Source organism: Rana temporaria, chromosome 12 (genome assembly GCF_905171775.1).
Source record: "Rana temporaria chromosome 12, aRanTem1.1, whole genome shotgun sequence".
NCBI lineage: Eukaryota > Metazoa > Chordata > Amphibia > Anura > Ranidae > Rana > Rana temporaria.
Window position 1 is genome coordinate 97,224 of NC_053500.1, and position 14,054 is coordinate 111,277.

The 14,054-nt window shown below is 50.0% G+C and overlaps 1 protein-coding gene across 1 annotated transcript in view; it reads left to right on the top strand.

Moving 5' to 3' along the window:
- The window catches only part of ARSG (arylsulfatase G), a 64,018-nt gene extending 61,081 nt beyond the window's left edge, over positions 1 to 2,937 (top strand). The window contains exon 12 of the mRNA XM_040330689.1: positions 2,088 to 2,937. Coding sequence (XP_040186623.1) covers positions 2,088 to 2,362 — 275 coding nt within the window. The 3' untranslated portion in view covers positions 2,363 to 2,937. The remainder of the gene's footprint in view (positions 1 to 2,087) is intronic.
- The last annotated feature ends 11,117 nt before the right edge of the window (positions 2,938 to 14,054 follow it).

Sequence of the window (14,054 nt, forward strand, 5' to 3'; positions counted from 1 at the left end):
CAACTGGAGGGCCGTAGTTTGAAGACCCATGGTCTAGGCCAAGGGTACTAAAATCAATACCTAACGCATAGAAGAGCCAGTGAGTGCAAATATAGACTAGGACTAACCCTCAAAACATTTGTCCATGGAATCCTTCAAGGAGCATTCTCCATCTCCACCACAAGGTTGGTCCTCTTAATGATGTGGGAGACTGGGTGGTCCAACGCTGAAGGTGTAGACTACATCCAAACCAAATCCTCTGCCAATGCACCAATGAGGTACAGGTTAGCACAGTCTTTTAGAGTATTTCTAGTCCTTACAGATAACAAATAAGGGGGTCAAGAAAAACATAAAAAACACTGTCGCTTTTAGGAGCCAAGGCCCACCACTGGGCGAGTAGCAGCAACAGGCTAATTTTCCAACCTTAGTATCTTGGCCGTTGCACCAATTAGAGAAGAAACAACTTCCTTCTACTTCAGAGTTAATTTCCATGTTAAAAACTGAGGGGTGCAGAAAAGGTTAAAAAAAAAAAGAAGAAGAAGGGGGGGGGGATACTAAGGCTATACATTACAACAGGAGATAAAAAGGACAGAGATGAGATGATCCCTCACTGGATGCAGAGCAGGAGCCAAAAGAAGTCTGTGCTCTGGGGCTACCCGCGGCTGCCGAGTGATCTCCCCTGGGCTTAGAGTACACAATGTTTTGGCTGCAATAGCAGAAGGGCAAGAACAAGCACATGGTGTATAATACTAGACCCCAGAGGGGTACCAGCATGGGCAGCTGGCACAGTGCTCAAGACCTGCAGTTTGAGCAAGGCGTTAGTCATAGCTGACCGAGCCATCAACAGGTAATTAATGGTTGGTGAACACGAGCCTCTGTTCCATGTGGCTCTTAGGGTTAGGGTTGAATGTGCTTAAACATAGATACTGCCTGAAAATTTACTCCTAACATGATGCTTGGCCTGCACTGCCTACTAACAAAGTAAAGCAAGTCTTTGGAGGACGGGTCACAGTACCAGACCCAGACAGTACCCAGCAGTGACACACCAGCTAGAAATGAAAGGCACCATGAAGCAGAACCCAGAAAATGCTTCCAGGCTGACCCTGTAGAGACACTGCGACTCACAAACACAATGTCTAGGAAAACTGTACTTAAAAAAGGAGACCCCCAGACTAGTTTGACCTAATCCAGAACAACTCAGAAATCAATGAAGAAAAGGGACTTAAGATAAGTACAACTAAGAGACAGTCATGCTTTAAGAATAGCAACAACTGAACTATGCTGGTAATGGGAGGGGTCTACAGTTTTCTGCCTTGCAGTGTTGAACCCTCTAACAGGCGGCAGTAGAGCCCAGCTGTCTAAGAATCCTGTGCCCCTCAAAGGGTGAAAAGAGACCTAAACATAGGAATATAAAATCACAGAACACTTGCACTGCAGTACTGGCATTATAGTGTTTTGGCCAGACCGCAATTTCCTGCAGGACACCTTTTACAGACTTGCAAACCCACATCTTTTCACCTCCCTTCCCCTTCACTGAGGAAGGCCAACAACAACATATTATCAGATCAATGGGTCTAGGATTACACTGAACCAATGGCTGGTCCACAGAAGGGTCTAGGATTACACTGGACCAATTGCTGGTCCACAGAAGGGTCTAGGATTACACTGGACCAATGGCTGGTCCACAGAAGGGTCTAGGATTACACTGGACCAATGGCTGGTCCACAGAAGGGTCTAGGATTACACTGGACCAATTGCTGGTCCACAGAAGGGTCTAGGATTACACTGGACCAATTGCTGGTCCCTCAGAAGGGTCTAGGATTACACTGGACCAATGGCTGGTCCACAGAAGGGTCTAGGATTACACTGGACCAATGGTTGGTCCTCAGAAGGGTCTAGGATTACACTGGACCAATGGCTGGTCCACAAAAGGGTCTAGGATTACACTGGACCAATGGTTGGTCCTCAGAAGGGTCTAGGATTACACTGGACCAATGGCTTGTCCACAGGAACTTTGTTCGTTCTGTGGTATCTCAATAATTGTATTAGATCCATGCCCAGCCCTCAGACATATTGCTTGTGATTGTGAGACATGGAACTCATTCTAGGTGGAGCATTGAGCTGTGAAGGGAAGATCGGACCTGAGCGACATCACAAACCTCCTTTAGTCTTTAACATTGAGCGCGACCCGCGGGAAGAGGCGCCCCTGGAGGCCAGCAGTGTAGAGTTTCAGCAAGTGTTGCCGCTGATCGAGGATGCCATTTCTGCAATTCACGAAAATGTCCGCAAAGACAATGTGTCCACAGCAGACTATTCTCAGGACACGACCGCCATGATCTGCTGTAACCCCCGGCATGTTGTGTGCCGCTGTACAGAGCAATGACCTCTCCACCTCCTTGATATCTTCTCTAATATTCTTCCACCGGCCTGGAGAAGGATTTACCTCTGAAGTTTAGCAGGGAATCCCAGTCTTCTCTGGAAGGAGCGTCTTCATCCCGAGTGCTGGAACAAGGTTTGCACATCATCATTACACATCTGTGTTGTAATATTTTATATGTATCGTGTTTTATGTATAGCACAGCGTATGTGTGTCACATACAAACATTCTAGCCAAGAGGGTGTTAAGGGGACTTGTTGATCAAAGGGGGCGGGACTTACTCCACATATCAAAGGGGACAGTTAGTGACTCCGGGATGTTGATATTCAATAATGCAAATGAGGGCAGTTTATGACTGCAGCCGTTTCCAGCTCGGGTCATTGTCATCTGTAAGACAGAGGGCAGAAGGCCTAATGGAGGCGGCCAAATTGCTCATCCATTCAGTGTACAGGGAATCATTCTTTATGATTAGGAAAGATGGGACTCCGAGTTCTATTTACTCTGTTGGATTTTGTCATCTGTTGCAAGTATTGGACTTTGTTCTGTGTTGGAAGTCAATAAAGTGCATCTCTCTGGAAGAATCGGGTTGCTGCGGAAGATTTCTTACATCATCATTATAATAAACAAATAAGAATTTAACCGCTATAATACTTCACTACAATCTGCAGGTTCACTACATCACCCCATGCATCCTCCAGGTACAGAGGGGAAGTGCTGATTGGCTCCCCTGTAGATTGTGTAAGTTCCCCCCTTACATAGAAATGAAGGGTCTATAATTTTTCTCATAGGTGTATTTTATATGATAGAGACAGAATATCAACCAAAACTCCAGAGAAGTCACATGATACAAATGTTATAAAAAGGAAAAATAGTATTTTTGTACTCACCGTAAAATCCATTTCTCAGAGTTCATGGACGGACACAGCAGCAATTGACCTTAGGGTATTATCCTTCCTTTTAGGAGAGACTAGGCAGAAAACAGCACTTTAAGTGTTAAAACACAGCACAGTACCTCCCAGGGGGCGGGTCCCCTGGGTACATCCCTCTCTCTGCATCATGCAGCCCCAGTTCGTAACAAGCAGTACAAACAAAGGAGGGGAGGGTGCTGTGTCCGTCTATGAACTCAGAGAAATAGATTTTACAGGGAGTACAAAAATCCTATTTTCTCTTCCGTTCATGGACGGACACAGCAGCATTGACCTTAGGGACGACCCCAAGCAGTGTCAAAAATTGAGGGGTGGGAAAAACAAAGCACACCAAACTTCACCCCAAACAAACCAGAGCACTTCAACCTTAAACAGCTGTCTGTAAAACCTTGCGGCCAAAGGAGGCATCCGAAAGATGCACTCACATCCACCTTGTAAAATTTTGAGAAGGTGTGGACTGCCTTACACCCCTGTAAAACAGACGCTTGATGGCGGAAAGCCCAAGAGGCACCAATTGCCCTGGTCGAATGCGCCGTAACTTGAAAAGGGAAGCGCCCGCCCCATTAGGGCATAGGCCTGGAGCACGACCTGTCTGATCCACCTAGAAATGGTGGCCGACAAGACTGCCAGACCCTTCACCGACACAAACAGTGAGTCCGACTTCCGAAACTGAGCCGTAGCAGACAAGTACACCCGTAGGGCCCAAACCACGTCCAATGAATGTAAAGTGGCCTCCTTCGGGTTCTTCGGCCGAGGACATAAGGATGGCAAAACAATGTCCTCATTAATGTGAAAAGCTGAAACAACCTTTGGAAGGAATGACGACTGCGGCCGCAGCACCACCTTATCCTTGTGGATGACCAAGAAAGGAGCCTTGCAAGACAAGGCCGCCAGTTCAGAAACTCGTCTTACCGAAGTAATTGCCACCAGAAAAACCACCTTCTGGGAAAGAGTCAACAAAGGAATCTTTCGAATGTCTTCATATGGAGCCTCTTGAAGCACCGAAAGGACCAAGTTCAAGTCCCATGGAGGCAGTGGAGGACGCACAGGAGGGGCCACATGCCGGACCCCCTGTACAAACGTACGCACCATGGAGTACGCCGCCAAGGGTCGCTGAAAGTAAACAGCCAAGGCCGAAATCTGATCCTTAACCGTACTTAAGGCGAGAGCCTGATCCACTCCACACTGTAAGAACAGCAGAATCCGGGACATCACGTATGTACGGGGGTGCCACTTCATCTCCTCACACATAGAGATGTAGGCCTTTCACGTACGATGGTAAATCTTCCTTGAAGTCTTCCGTGCTCGTAGCATGGTAGAGATCACAGAGCCCGACAGGCCTCCATCCTTCAGCACCTGGCTCTCAACAGCCACACTGTTAAAGCCAGCGACTGTAAAGCAGGGTGAAAGATCGGACCCTGCGACAGAAGATCTTCTCTCAGTGGTAGGCGCCAAGGGACATCTGCCACCAGACGCACCAGGTCCGCGTACCAGGGACGGCGCGGCCAATCCGGTGCGATCAGGATTGTTGGTATCCCCTCGGCTTCCACTCTGCGCAGCAGGCGAGGAAGAAGCTTCAGAGGAGGGAAGGTGTAGATTAGGCGATAGCGACCCCATGGCGCCACCAACGCGTCTGCCCACGGATCTCTTGACCTGGCCACGAACCGTGACACCTTCCGATTGAGACGGGATGCCAGAAGGTCCACGTCTGGAAAGCCCCATCTTTGGCACAGACTCTGAAACACCTCCGGGTGTAGCGACCATTCTCCTTGGTCTAGCGTTTGGCGACCTGCCAGTTCTGCACAGAATCTCTCTCTGTAACACTCGAGTGTGGAATTGAGCATACGGAACCGCCTCGAAAGAGGCCACCATCAGACCCAGAACCCTCATGCAAAAGCGAAGCGACGACCACTTCTGGGTCACCAACCGCTTCACCACAGATTGCAGTTGTGACGGTAGTGGAAGATATCCCCGTCAAACCTTCCCTTCTTCCCATAAAAGCAAATCACCCAATATTCCATGAGTAGAACTCCCTGGGATGGCCCAATAATCCACACATGAGCCAAGGTTAATGCTGGAACAAGAGACACGCTTTAATGGCAGCATTCAGCTGATTATATGCAGGTTACAAGCTGTTACAATGACAATCCCCGCCCCCCCTCACACAGTGGGGGGTCTCCAATACAGATCCTTGGAAACAATGATATCTCCTTGAACTAGTCAGTCTCTAGACCCTCTGGCACCGAACCTGCCAGACACATTTCTTTAGATACTGATGATACAATACACATCTCTTAAGGGTAAACACAATAGATCAATTAACTAAGAAGGGACATTAGAATTTTAGCAGTTAAAGAGTCATTCTACAATTAACCCTTTGTATGCCTCACTGTAGGATTATCATGGATGTTCAAGCAGAATACAAAAAGTCACCTTTTTCACCTAACACACAGAATTACTAGCAGGGAGAGAATTAGACTGCATACAAGTCCGTCACAGCAGTGTCTGTAGTTTTTCGGTTGGGAGGAAGACTCTCGCCTCCGAGGAATCCAGGACTAACCCCAGGTATTCCAGCCGCTGAGACGGTACCAGTACTGACTTCTGGGTATTCAATAGCCAACCGAATTCTCGGAGGGTCTGGCAGGTGATAGACACGTCCACTTCTAACTCTGAGCTTGAGGAAGCTCACAGAAGGTCGTCCAGGTATCCTACAATAGCGATTCCACGCTGCCTCAGCAGGGCCAGAATCGGTGTGAGCACCTTGGTGAAAACCCGTGGCGCCGAGGCCAAGCCGAAAGGGAGGGCCACAAATTGAAACTGGTCCTCCCCGACAGCAAAGTGCATAAATCTCTGCCGCCACTACAGAGCGAACCGACTCCATCTTGAACATTTGCACCTTTACAAAACAGTTGAGGGCCTTGAGATCGAGGATTGGACGGACCCCTTCCTTCTTGGGGACTACAAACAGATTGGAGTAAAACCCCTGAAACCGTTCCATTGAGGGAACCGGCACAATCACTCCCCTGTCCAGAAGATCCTGGACAGCCCCTGACAGGGTCTCCTGATGGTCCGGAGGAAGCTGAAGGTTGGAAGGAAAAAATCTTTTTTTTTTTTTTAAAGGTAAATTTTTATTTTGAAATTTTTGTACATACAAAACAGACAAGAGAAAGGTGGGAGAAAAACAACAGAATCGTTAATTTACTCACTTAGTTCTATTCAACGGGCAGAGGTATCAGTCAGAGTTCAAGGAGCAGGAGGTATGGTGCAACGGGCAGAGGTATCAGTCAAAGTTCAAGGAGCAGGAGGTATGGTGCTCTCGGAATCAACCCAAGAGCCCCAGACCTTGAAGAATGGACCCCCTCTGGCCTCATATGTCATCTTATACAGCGGTATAGCACGATTGATGGTGGTAAGTCAAAAGGTAATGGTAGGTAAGGATGGAGACTTCCAGTGGAAGGTTATAGACTTCTTAGCATAGAACAGTACTATCCGCAGGAAGGTTTGCATATTCTTAGATATAGTCTCGTCATCAATGTGGCCCAGTAAACACCTCAGAGGATTACATATATTGGGTATCTCAGTCAGCGAGCTAATGAAGGTCGTGACCTCCGACCAGAACTTCCTAATCGGAGCACACTCCCACATCATATGAAAGAACGTTCCATCGGCCGCGCCACATCGGGAGCATAGCGCTGAGGGGATTCTGCTCAGTTTGAACAGTAAGCATGGTGTGAAGTAGGATCTATATAACAGTTTGGTCTGTATTACCTTGTCACGGGACGAAATTACAGAAGGGACCTGGAGGGGCAATACCTCCTGCCAGATCTCCTCCGTCAGCTCAGGGATGTCGGCTCTCCAGCTAGCAGCCGCTTTGCTCAGCCTTTGAGTCGTAGTGTGCAGGAGAGACCCATAATATGTGGAGACTAACTTGGTGTGCGAGGGGTCAGTTAGTAGTCGCTCCAGCCGAGAGAGCTGGACGACTATGTTACGAAGGCCAAACTGCGTTGCTGCAGTGTGGCGTATCTGTAGGTAAAGGAAGTAAGCCGTGCGTGGCAGATTATAGTCTCTACGAAATTCCTCAAAAGTACGAAACACATTGCCTGAGAACAGATGTAAAATAGTTTTTACCCCCCTTTTCGACCAGTATCCCCCATCCGATCTACGGAAAAATTCCGGAAGGTTCGGATTCCCCCACAGTGGAGTGTTCGGTGAGTATGTATTACTGCTGGAGGGGACTTGCAATTTAGTGAGTTTAATAATCCGTAGAGTCATAGCTATAATACTCGTTCCCTCCCGCCCCCCAAGGGACATACGATGAATCAAATTTTGCAGGGATTCATAGGAGGTGAGGATGGCTGCCTCCAATGCAGTGGCTGCATTGTTGGCTTCGGGGTAAAACCACCAGTGTACGTGGGCCAATTGAGAGGCAATATAATACATTTGAAGGCAGGGGAGGGCCAATCCGCCCTCCAGTACTGGTAACTGAAGGGTGTCCTTGGCAATCCTGACCGCCCCCCCTCCCCACAAAAAGGAGGTGAGGATGGAATCTATCTCTTTGAATTTATTTTTAGTGACATACACTGGCGAATTACCCAAAACATACAGAAATCGTGGCAAGAAAATCATCTTAAAAATATTAATTCTACCCAGTAATGTTAATGGAAGATTAGCCCAGGTTTTGAAAGTAGTTTTCAAGCGCCCTATGAGGGGGTCTAAATTAGTCTTGACATAGGAGGCCATGGGATGTTGTATTATGACTCCTAAGTACCGGAAGGAGCTGACTATCTGTAGTGGACAAGATGGTGGTAGCCGGACCGACGTCGCCTGGTCCATCATAAACAGAATGGACTTGTCCCAATTAACCTGGAATCCCGAAAAGTGGCCAAACCTCCCAATGAGATCCAGCAGGGCCGGGAGGGACGACTGGGGGTCCGACAAGTATATTAACATGTCATCAGCGTAGAGAGATACCTTCTCCTCTAGACCCCCGATCGTCAGCCCCGCGACTGCCCCACAGGACCTCACCAACGCCGCCAGAGGCTCTATTGCCAGCGCAAAGAGCAGCGGCGACAGAGGGCACCCCTGTCTGGTGCCTCTCTTTATTGGAAAGGGATCAGATATGGCTGCGTTCACTCTTAGTCTAGCAGTGGGCTTTGAGTACAGTAGTTGCACCCACCTGATAAAGGTATTGCCGAATCCAAACTTCGCCAGGACCTCCAGCAGGTAAGGCCATTCGACCGAGTCAAATGCCTTATGTGCATCTAAGGACAGAACGGCCCTAGAGCCCATCTCTTCATGGGTTGCCTGCAGATTGGTGAATAATCTACGTAGGTTGATGGAGGTCGATCGCCCCGGGATGAACCCGGTTTGGTCTGCACCAATAATGGTAGTAATGACCGTGTTCAGTCGCCGGGCAAGTACCTTTGCTAGAATTTTTACGTCCGAATTAATGAGTGAGATCGGCCTGTAAGATTCACAGAGGAGGTGATCCTTGTGTGGCTTAGGAATGAGGACAATCAGTGCCTCTGACATAGAAGGCGGCAGCTGCCCCGTCCTGATAGCAAAATCATACACCCTGCCCAGATGAGGCACAAGCAGATCCCTGTACTGCATATACCACTCGATGGGGAAACCATCCAATCCCGGTGTTTTGTTTCTGGCAAAGGATTGGATAGCCTCCCCAATTTCCTCAGCCGTCAGAGGAGCGTCAAGGAGTGTCGCCTGTTGGGCCTGAAGCCTAGGCAGTGAGATTTCAGAAAGATAGTCATCCAATTCCACAATTGTGTAATGTGCTCTAGTAGCATAAAGGGAAGAATAAAATGTGACAAAGGCCTCCATGATCTCCTTATTCTGTTCTACTACAATTCCCCCGGAATCCTTAATCCTAGGTATACTACAAGGCTGGTAGTCCGGTCTGGAGAGATACGCCAGGAGGCGACTGTTTTTATCCCCAAACTCAAAGGTCCGCTGATTCTGATACAGCAGCTTCTTCTGAGTACGCTCCAAAAGCACCAGGTCCAGTTCCCTGGCCCCATGCTTCCAAGCGGCGTGTGTCTCAGGAGAGGGGGTCGCTGAATAAGCGGCCTCTGCCTCTCTGAGAGACCTCTCTGCATCTGTCAGTCTCGATAGCGAGGCCTTGCGCGTCTGACCAATGGCCGCAGCAAAAGAGCCACGTGTGGTGGCCTTAAAGGCGTCCCACACCATCGGAACTGAGGCGCTCTGCCTGTTAGTCACCCAGTAAGAACCCATCTCTGTCATACACTGGTTCACCACAACCTCATCCGCCAACCATAATGGGCTCAGTCGCCACACTCGATAGGAGGAGGGAGAGGTGCCCAGGGCGAGGTCCACCAACAAAGGGGAATGATCAGACACCGCCCTAGGGAGGTACTTGACCTCAGTCACCGAATTCAACAGATCTGATGAGACCAAACATAAATCAATACGGGATAAAGTACCGTGAGACTCAGAATGACAACAATACTCCCTCCCATCCGCATGCTTCCACCTCCAGACCTCCACCAAGTCAAATTGAGTTAAAAAGGATCCCAAGGGGGTGGGAGGTAGTGTAGAGCAACGCAACCTATCTATGGAATTATCCAATACTGTATTGTAGTCACCCGCTATCAATAAGGGACCCTCCGCTATCGCCAATATGGAGTTCATTACCCGCTCAAAGAATACTTTAGTGAATGGGGGCGGAGCATATAAGCTAGTTACCGTATATGGTTTACCCATGAATTCCATAACGACAATCACAAAGCAACCATTAGGATCAAGCTTAACATGTTTAATGCCAACTGGTGCAGATTTGGCAATAAGGATGGAAGTGCCCCTGGCATAAGTAGAGTATGTGGAGTGGAGAGCATAAGCGATTTTCGCCCGCTTAAGGGCCATTACTCTAGAGCCCTGGAGGTGGGTTTCCTGGAGTAGGATCACATGCGGATTATGACGTGCCAAATATTCAAACATCAACGATCTTTTCACTTTTGAATTAAGCCCCCGTACATTCCACGACACAAAACGTAATTTAGACATGAAAAAGCATGTAGTGTATGGCTGGAGGAACCCATTCCTCGTCGCACGCCGGAAGTGGCCAGAAACTGGCGCCCAACGCACCACGAGGGATGCGTACACTAAGGAGTAAGTCAGAAACATATAACAATGCTCCAGCAATACATAATATCAGGTGCATAGTAGCAAGGCCAGCTAGTGGAAAAAATCTGTTTGGTGGACGAGAGAGAAACTCTATCTTGTACCCCGAGGAAACTACTTTGCAAACCCATCGGTCAGAAAGAAGGGACCTTCACCGAGCCGCAAAGTCGGTCCCCCACCCGAGATACGGACGGGGGCAGACCTTCATGCGGAAGCTGACTTATCCGCAGGCTTGTTGGGCTTGCGGTACCAGATACGCTTCTGCCCTTCAGCGGGTGCCTTAGCACATTGGAAACGTTTTTCCTGCTGCACCGGGCGGGCGAAAAAAACGCTTGGGGGCGGTAAAGGAGGGCCCCTGCTTACGGCAAGGCTCTTTACCTTTACCCGACTGTGGGAGCAGAGTGCTATTACCTCCCGTGGCATCTTTTATGAAGCCCCAAAAAGCCATTCACCCTTAAAGGGTAAGTCCACCAAGGCCTTTTTAGAGGACTGGTCCGCAGACCAACACTTCAGCCACACAAGGCGGCGTAACACCACCGCGTAGGTGGAGGCCCTGGAAAGTAGGGGGAAGCGTATCCAGGGCCAACTCACAGACAAATTTGAGGGCCTGCACCAACTGGTCGGCCAGGTCCACACAGGTCTCAGAAGCATTCTGCTCCTCCAGCTCCTGCAGCAGCGACTTTGCTCGTTCGGTAAGTGTCTGCGACACTAGAGCCCCGGCCAAGACCGGTCTCACCGCCGACCCCACCACTGTGAACATGAAGCGTGCCACAGCCTCAGCTCTCCTATCTGCAGGGTCCTTAAAGGCGGGAGCCCCTTCCACAGGCAACATGGTAGCCTTGTTCAGTCTGGACACAGGGAGGTCCACAGATGGAGGAGAGGTCCACTTTTTTAGGAAATCCTCCTCAAACAGATAACGGACCGCAAAGCATTTTGGGACAGAAAAAACTTTCTGCGGCCGATCCCATTCCTTGTACAATATTTTGTCCAGATATGGAACACAAGGAAACACTTTCGCGTTGCGGAGCGGCTTGAGGAACCCAAAAGGGACCGGCGTCTCTGATTTCTCCGCCGAATCCTCAAGTTTCTGAGTATCCCGCACCACAGTGATAAGAGCTCCAACAAGCGCTTTATCATGCACTGACCTTGAAGCAGAGTCATCCTCACTGTCCGTGTGAACTAGGCCTGCATCATCTGACATAACGGAACCAGAGCCGGACACAGTAGCAGGGCCCGATTCCGTGTCAGAGGCATCCCCAGAAGAAGGCGGAGGGAGGGGGCGCTTTTTACCACCCTTCTGGCCACTCGCCGCTTCAATCCTGGCAACAAACGCCTCACGGACTGCCGTCATAGCATCCATGGAGGCCGCAGGAACAGGGGCACTAAGGGTTAAATCCGGCATGTCTGGGGGAGAAGCCTCCGGTTCGGACGCCATGCTGACCCACTGTAATGCCACCCTTGTACTGCAAGGCAAGACCCACAGGCCACCCTCCCGGCCGCAACAGAGAGCAGGGATCCCCCCAGAGGACTCACCACCCGACCAGGCTGTACTGCTGCTGTGACTGCTCAGAGCGCTGTCCGTGCTGTGCCGTCCCTCAGGAAGAGTGCTGCAGCCATTTACGCCGTTATTCTGGCCGCTAGAGGCAAAACTTCCATCCAAAATACAGCATGCGGGCTACAAGAAAATGGCCGCCAATCGTTATTAAAAGCTTCCGTCACCGGCAAAATGGCAGCCGAGCACATTGTAAAACACAAACAGCGCAAAACACACGGTAAAAAAACAGCCAACATGCAGGACCCCTGTAGGTCCCCCTCCCCCCGCACACACGGCAGTAATAAAAAAAGCACACAGCACCCGACAGCAGCCGCAGCCCCCGGATGGAGCCCCCCAGGCGGACCCCCCACCTCCCGACCACCCAAAATGTGGGGAAGGAGGGAGAGAGGAAAGCAGGGCGGACCCCCGATTGACCTCCCCAGGAATGCACCAGCCGAACCACCATGCCAAGGCAAGGGGAATTCTACTTACCCATCCTGCGACCTCCGGCTGAAGGCATTCCGGACAGAACCATCGTCCGCGCAGTTACGGCATGGCTGTCGGCCCGGCACACTGTGACACGGCCATAGAGACCGGTCATATGTGTGCCCTGGAGTGTATAGTTCACCGGCCGCCCCTGGAGCAACGGGGCATGTCGTGGACGGCCCAGCGCGTAGCTAAAGCCCGGCACACGCTCGATAGTCGAACATGGGGGGACTACAAGGATCGAGGATCCAGCCTGTCACCCAGTCGGCAGTTGATTGTAGATCCCAGGATCCAAAAATGCAGGAAAAAATAAAATAAATACGAAAAAAAAAAAAAAAAATAGCAAAAAATCCTCTAGAGCACATGGGCCCAGAAGAGCCATGTCATCTCCTGACACTAGGCAGAAAAACTGGGGCTGCATGAGGCAGAGAGAGGGATGTACCCGGGGGATCCGCCCCCTGGGAGGTACTGTGCTGTGTGGAGTGTTTTAACACTTAAAGTGCCGTTTTCTGCCTAGTCTCTCTTAAAAGGAAGGATAATACCCTAAGGTCAATTGCTGCTGTGTCCGTCCATGAACGGAAGAGAAATAAGTATTTGACCCCCTTAGTAGTTGGGGGAGGTTCGTTAGTAGTTGGGGGAGGTCCCTTAGTAGTTGGGGGAGGTTCCTTAGTAGTTGGGGGAGGTTCCTTAGTAGTTGGGGGAGGTTCCTTAGTAGTTGGGGGGGAGGTTCCTTAGTAGTTGGGGGGGAGGTTCCTTAGTAGTTGGGGAGGAGGTTCCTTAGTAGTTGGGGGAGGTTCCTTAGTAGTTGGGGGAGGTTCCTTAGTAGTTGGGGGGGAGGTTCCTTAGTAGTTGGGGGGGAGGTTCCCTAGTAGTTGGGGGGGAGGTTCCCTAGTAGTTGGGGGGGAGGTTCCCTAGTAGTTGGGGGGGAGGTTCCCTAGTAGTTGGGGGGAGGTTCCTTGTTGGGAAGCAGAGGTTTCTTGTAGTCGGTGATCAGGTCTCCACACATCTCAGGAGGGATTTTCTCTTCTTTACAGATCTTCTCTAAATCCTCGAAGTCTCAGCTCCTCCTCCATACATTTTCTATAGGATTAAGGTCTGGAGACGGGGGGGGGGGGGGGGGGGGGTTTGCCACGGTTCTGGACCTCTGTGGATAAACACCACGATGCAGAACCCAGTACCCGGAGGTCATGTTCTAGACTATCCCCACAATCACCCAGTCCTGAGGGGTCCAGATAGGACCTCAAATCATTACTGAGGAGACACCAATCTGGACAGCTCAGTAGCGGGTATCGACCTGAGAAAAAAAGTACCCAGCAAAAACAGTTGAATTTCCAAAAAGGCATCTATGCCCCCCCCCATAAAAATAAAATCAGGGTAATGCTGGGAGTAGGAGGGGTTATGTTTACCAGCGACCAATCCCCCCGAAGGTAGCGGTGTAACCCGACAGACTTCCTGTGTTCCTCAAAGACTGAGAAATAAACATTACTTTGGGTAAATATGACTGATGTGGGAGGGGCAGAGACACACGCCATTATTGATGTGGGAGGGGCAGAGACACTATTACTGATGTGGGCGGGGCACAAACCATTCCTGCTGT